Source organism: Channa argus, chromosome 9 (genome assembly GCF_033026475.1).
Source record: "Channa argus isolate prfri chromosome 9, Channa argus male v1.0, whole genome shotgun sequence".
Classification (NCBI taxonomy): Eukaryota; Metazoa; Chordata; class Actinopteri; order Anabantiformes; family Channidae; genus Channa; species Channa argus.
The window spans coordinates 18,993,281-19,000,184 of NC_090205.1; the positions used below are offsets into that span (position 1 = coordinate 18,993,281).

The 6,904-nt window shown below is 37.1% G+C and overlaps 1 protein-coding gene across 2 annotated transcripts; it reads right to left on the minus strand.

Annotated features, from left to right (window-relative positions):
* Nucleotides 1–364: 364 nt before the first annotated feature.
* Nucleotides 365–6,593, minus strand: stx19 (syntaxin 19). 2 transcript variants are annotated; one of them, XM_067517272.1, is made up of 5 exons: nucleotides 6,365–6,593; nucleotides 3,974–4,376; nucleotides 3,570–3,806; nucleotides 3,028–3,240; nucleotides 365–2,255 (listed from the first exon to the last, which is right to left on the minus strand). In XM_067517272.1, the coding sequence occupies exons 2-5, from the start codon at nucleotides 4,187–4,189 to the stop codon at nucleotides 2,019–2,021; spliced, it is 903 nt and encodes a 300-aa protein (XP_067373373.1). In that variant the 5' UTR covers nucleotides 4,190–4,376; nucleotides 6,365–6,593; the 3' UTR covers nucleotides 365–2,018. The 2 variants fall into 2 exon arrangements, with proteins under 2 accessions (XP_067373373.1, XP_067373372.1); XM_067517271.1 differs by having other exon boundaries at nucleotides 366–2,255; nucleotides 3,974–4,223.
* Nucleotides 6,594–6,904: the final 311 nt, after the last annotated feature.

Here is a 6,904-nt window from a genome sequence, read left to right on the forward strand (position 1 = left end):
AGTACAGGAACATAGCAGCTGACTGGCAGCTACCTTGGAAGAGCAGACAAACCAGATTTTCTAGTCTGGCTTTGGGACACCCAGTTTACCTGTGTTTTGTCCTGGACATCCTACCATGGGTTATTGAGGAATAGAATTGCAGGTGTATGCGGTGGTGACCCCCGAATTTCTTTTCATAGGGGTGGTCTAGAAGGGGCCAGTTAAAAAAAAAAAAAAAAAAGAGATCCTCCCTGTGGCAACTCAGATTCAGTTCAGCCCGTGGCTGTGCATAGCATGCTCCTTGATTTATCAAAAAGACAATATACATCTGACACATTTACCTAAATTTTTAATAACACAAACATTACCAAAAAACACTTGTTTTAAATTATTTTAATACAGCTTGATTTGTTGTAGCTGTTTCAACACCTAGTCAGAACCTAACAAATAAAAAAAAAAAAAAACATTAATTAATAATCCAACAATACAAATTAAATAACAGGGTGTTAAAAAAAAGTCAAATTCAGCTTCTTTTCAATTTAATTGAAATTACAGCTGCACTGTCTTCTTCTCTTTGTTCTGCTGCCTGTTCCACACACTACACACCTTTCAGCACATTAATGCACCCACAGGAGGAGGGTGGAATTGCCAATGCTCATTGAGCCAGCGCCTCAGTCAATTGAAATTGATGGGCATCAGGGGTGTATATTTATTTTTTTTTAATGATTTACGTATTTATTTATTGGGTTTTGCATTCGTGTCATGATTGAAGATGACTGTATGATTTGTATGAACTGAATATGATTTATTAAAGGGGGAGCTTCTCCAGGGGGACCAGTGGGGTTGCCAGCAATTTTCCAGTGGGGCCAAGACACCCCCTTGCCCCTCTTGGGGCCCCATTGGGTGTATGGAGTGTTTGTATCTCTTAAACTTAATTATTGATTTATTTAAAATGAGATGGTGTACTAAATTTAGCATTAGGAAAAAGTAAAAGTAGAGATGAGTGCATTTCAAAAGGTGAGCCTGTATAATGTATAGACCTATGGGTGCTCCCTCAGGTGAAAACTGCTTTATCTTTAGTGCAACATAGTGATATTAATAATAATGATACATATGGATACCAGAGGGTTTTATCTAAATAATGTAACAGTTCCAAAAGAATTATAAATGGGTATTGCACTGCCTCCAAACTACAAAACATCAAAAGAAATATTACCTGAAATACAGGACTTTAAACCTTCTATCTTATTTTTAAACAAAAGACTTAAGTGATTTTCTGCAGTTTTGTCATCATGACAGGAATATTTTGATCAAAGCTTGATATTCAAAGCTTTACTTAGTTCGCTGGCTCTGTGAAACTGAATAAATTAATAAAAAATAAAAAAATTACTGAAAATGATCATACTTTGAAATGCAAATGAGACTAATGACTAATTGTAAAACAAGTTCTTTTTTCATCATCATGTAGACTAAAAATGAAATGAATATGTAGTGACTCAAAATCACAGGCAGAGAATTGTTCTACATTGCATTTTAGCTGGTGCAGAGGAAGAAAAGAGAAAATGTATAGTTTAGTCTTAAAGTGCATTAACTGTATAAAAAACAATGTCTTCTAGGTAGAGTGCCTGTGATAGAAAAAAGATTTTTTTGAAAAAAAGAAAAGTATCAGTCTTGCTGATCAAGCAGTGGCAGTGACCTTGTTTGTGACCTCTGTCAGATGACAGTGAAGGTCTCCAATAAGCAGCAATGTTGGTGAGTACCACTCACTGAACTGTCGTTTCCAATAGCGGTCACTTCACATCCCCTTGAAAGAAACAAGTGCCCCAAATACCAATTCTGGCAACTCCTTTTTTTTTTTTTTTTCTTTTTTTTTCTTCTTCCATGCTCTGCTGAATCCTTCACTCTCGCCCTACAGTTCCATAACCTTCACTTTAATGGTCCTGGATTCCAGTGTTATCTATTCCCAGCAGCTACAGTAGGTGAGAATTTTGAAATGAAACATCACTTGTAAAGACCGCTGAGGTAAAATTGCATATGTGTTATAAGCAGCATCTCCAGGGAGGGCAGCAACAGCAGCACAGTTGTCGAATTGGGTTCTTCTTCTTATACCTTGCGGCCATCTTAAACTTCTCATTAGATGCTGCTACAAAATCCTGTGTTCTCTCTATATTGGTCTGGATGTGTTCAATGTAGGCTCCTTGTTCTTCCACCAGAATGAAAATGTCCATGAAGAGGTCCCTCAGCTCCTTCATATTGTTCTCCAGGCTCAACATCTCCTGTTAGTGAAGGGAAAACAATGGGATGAATGCACCAGGTAGTAAGATCCTGGAGGTGGGTGGAGAGAGAATTGAAGATCCTAAGATTAAATGAGGGACTGGATGCTGATATAACATGAGCTGAGAAAATCACTGCTTGACCTTTATACAGTGATTAATGTCCTGGTTCACTTAGGGATTTAACAACCATTGCAAATGTTGCTTTGGAAAGAGAGCTCAACCTTTTTCTACTCAAAGATTTAATGTTATTCTGTGCCTCGGTTGCAACTTATAGAAGTGAGGTCCCTTCACTCATTTATGCCACATTTATTACTGTCTGACACAATGTTATGTTTATGTCATTTGCAAGAATATGTGCAATTAGAGAACTCAAGATGATGACTGACAATTTAATTAGTGAAAGTTGACATGATTATTAATGTCTGCATTTAATAAAATTATTTAAAAAGGTGTTTTTTGTGTGACTGTAGTTACAAGATTTGAATTGACTTTTGGCATAAAATGTTTGTTATTGTAATGTTTATTTTAATTCACCTACTTCCATAGGACTTTTTCTGTGGGTTATTATTAAAATATGAATATATTAATATTAAAAGTGGTGAAGTATGATAAAATATCAAGACACGATTACATGAAATTAGTTTGGAACTGGGTTAATAGTTTGGCAAACTAAATATTTCTTACAAAACTCATCAGAGAACAAAACAATATCCGTGATGTGAAAACTGTTGTGCAGCCCTGGCTTCACTTAGTGGTTTGTTGCTGCCCTCACCTTGTGTCGCTGTTCGATTTCAGATAGTTGTGACCGTGTGATCTTGACATCATTCAGCAGGTTCTCATTAAAAACCTCCCATTTTCCTGTGACGACCATTTCATCCACATCCTCCTCCGTCACGTCCCTTCCCGATACCTCCAGCTGCCGGATAATGAAGTGTCTACAGCGCTCCTGCTTGCTCAGCAGACCTTCATTATACTGACGCATTACCTGAAGATAATTACAGCAAAAAGAGAAAATTCTAATGAAGTGGGAGGTGGAATAAAAAGGTATTCTGGTCACATCTTTTTCTTTTTTTAGCACAGGCATAATCTGTGTTTGGCTCACTTTGACCCTCTTGAGATCGCTGGTGATACAGCAAATACTAGTAGGCTGCACAACACATTTAGCATAGAGAGACAGTCATTAAATGAGCTGATTGAACAATTATCTGTTTCCACGTTCTGGTGTGGCAGGCCTATCATTTTCTTATTGTTATATTGAGATAACTAAGACTGTATTCTGAATCCAGAGCAAAGCAGTAGGGTCCTATTTCCAACCTGCTGAAATTTGCGCTGCAGTGCTGCTTGCTGGAAGCGTTGTATTCTTGTTGGAACAGCAGTAGGGCCGTGCTGCTCCTCAGATCTTTGGACCTGTTTGGAAAGGGCATTTAAACGCCGGTGGAGACTTTCAGCCTGGAGTTTAATGTCTCGTGTTATGCTGCTCTCTTTCTTCATTACACTGAAGCGACGCATGGTTGCTACCAGGGTCTTTTGCTGCTGGGTGAACTTTTGTACCTGTTAATAAAATGTTTCCTTATAAACACTTATAACCAATTTGAAGGGATAAAAACTGTTTTTTTTTTATCTGCAGAAAAAATTATATGTTTTTTCTCTGAGTAAAGTATAGAATTTTATGATAATCCAAAGAAATACAAACAAACAAAGTTAGTACAGTATTTTACCTCCGTTTCCAGCACGGTGATGTCGTCTTCAATCAGCTGAGCCTCAGACAAAATACTCTCAATGATGGGCTCCTCCTCGAACAACACAGCCTCCGGAGTTATGATCCCAAGCACAACAAAGTTGTAATCATCACTCTCCCCTGAGATGGTATTGTCACTTGCTGCCTCAGAAAACTCTTGAGCCCTCTGCTGCATCTCCTCCAAGCGGTCTCTCATTGTTGAAGAGGCTTCACTAAAGCTCTTTAATGAGCTGGGGTGTTGCAGAAGATAGTAACAATAAGAATAAACTGGGAAAGCGCTAACTATATTGAAATGGCCAATATCAAGGGGAAATAAAAATTCATGAATGTGTCAGACGTTTGACAGCGTGGAAGCAGTGTAGTCTTTGGCCTTTTTTCTGTCTCTAGAAAGTTTAAAGAGATGTAAATCATGAAACTACTTATTTTAGTAAGTATAATTTAAAATCAAGAAATTAAATTGTAGCTACTATAGAGAATCAAATTTTACATCGAAGTTGTGTGTATTTTGGGGGGGGGGGTTGTTTGTTTATTTATTTTTGTAAATACAGTAAATACTAGCTTAGGAAAGTTAAGCTAGCATTTACTGTTAATGGTCAGCCCACAGTAATCAGTGTCTTTTTTTATATTTAAACACAGAGTGAAATGTGGGTGGAGCCTGATTGGAGCCAATAAATTGTAATGGATAAAGCTGGATTTAATGACAAAATATAATGGAGTTAATAATTTTGCTTGATAATCAATTATTGTATTTTCTTCTTTATTACCTCAGTAATTTGTTACATTGTAAGAAAGCAGAAGAGCGTGTGGTAAAAACACAGCTACTGCTAAAAATAAAACATACAAATAATAAAAAAATGTATAATTATGTACATTCTACCTAGACTGTTAGCATAGAAATTTTGGATGAAAGGGGTAAAAGGATGAATGCAGCGCCTTTTTCCAACTCCACTCTAATCTTATTATAACTTTAAACAATAGTTGCAATATATTGTATAGATATGCATGTTTTGTTACTTAATAGATACTGTATGCAAATATATATATTTTCTCAAAAAGTTAATTAAGAAAAACACATCTGAAGACACAATTCCTTTGCAAAATAAAGCGTCTGTTGTACAGGCAAATGAACTTGCAGTTACTGTGTACTCTGGTGTGGTCAGTGTAGATCAAAGCCTGATTAATGATTCTTTACATCAGAACACTGAAATATATTTTTAACTCCCTAAAGACAACATGAGAAGAAGGAGCAGAAAGTTTATCAGTCAAATGGAGAGTGTTGTTTGTGCAAAATTATGTGTTTCTAGCCTTTCAAACAATGACCAGTTTAGGAAAAGTGACCTTGATAAACACATTAACCCACACACACAAACAAACAGTAGTTCAGATCCAACTTTTGTTTTCTAACAACATGACATTCTGCATTAAAGTTCACTTTAAAGCCTCCAGCATGCATGTAAACAAGTGAGGTGTTTATGATTTAAACCATGAGATACCATGAGAGTCCGATTTCCAGAACACCAAGTAAAGTGCATTCGTGCAGAAATTCCTACGAGTTCAAATGGCCATACAAACATTATGAAACAGCCTCAAACAACACAAGGATTGGAGTTTTTTTAGAAGCACTAAACATAATCTTTTGGAACCGTGAGTGTGTGTGTGTGTGTGTGTGTATGTTAAGCGGGGGGGGGGGCAGAGCATTTGGCTGCTGAGAAACAGAGCATTTCAAATCACAGACTATCCCATTTCTGGATAGCTTTCAAACAGAAAAGACCCTCTTCTGTACTGTGTGTGTGTGTTTTGTAACTAATACAAACTTTTCAAGACTCAAAGAATGCAAACATATCTTTTTGTTTTCTGAAGTCTCTTTCTCTCTCTCTTTCTCTCTACCTGCTTGACACAGAAGAGCCGATTAAAAAAATTGCTCAAGGGATTTGGGAGCACATTCTCCGGAGTTAACCTAAAAACCTGGAAGAAAGTGGAGCATAGTTCAAGGAGTCTAGGCTCTTTTCCAGTGACTGATTTTTTTTTTTTTTTTTTTTTTTAATAAACAAGCAAATATTGACTTCTTTCTCTTCCTGCAATATATTTGTTCGTTTGTGTTTCTGAAGGAAATTTTGTGTTTTCTCTAATCTCCATGCAAGTGGAAAAAAAAAGTGCACAAATGTTGCATTTCACTGCAGTTTAAACATTCACACTTTATATGCTTTTCTATTAACTACCAAAAATAATTAAATGTGGTTAAAACATTGCATTGGTTCTACAGGTTACTCATAAGTGGTCATACACTTCATGTTCAAGCTTACAACTGGGACAAAATGCCCAAATGTATGAGTGCAGGAAACATGAGGCCAATAGAAAATAAGGACTTTACCTTATTGTTGTTAGTATTGCATTCCTCTGTCCGATGAGTATTTTCAGTCAGAGCTCATCAGGATTGTAATCCAAGACGAGCTCAAACATTCTTTGATATTTCCATATTTCCATTTCTTCTCTTCTCCTTACGTGATATTTTTTAGCTGGCAGTTACAGATATCGGTGACATAAATGTGCTGACAGTTATTTCACCATCTCTTATTCAGGACAGTTACACTCACAAGCCAGGAAAGTTTTTTTGGAAGTCTGGTTGAGTCACTCTCAAGCACCGCCCTTGCTTTTCAAGCATGCTCTGAATGTGGCCAATAGAAAAGAAGCAGACTGAAGACTAATTTGCTTATCTGAAGAAATGAGAGGTGACGTGATTAAGTAAATGAGGAGGGAGAGCCACCATGGAGAGTACAGGGAACTCATAAAGCCTACCCTCAGGCATATTCCTGCACAGAAAACAAGAGCAAATAGCTAAACAATGGCAGTTGTGGTCAGGGCGTTAACCAGGGCATTGTGTTTGAACTCTTTGGGTTCCAGGGGCAAGCCC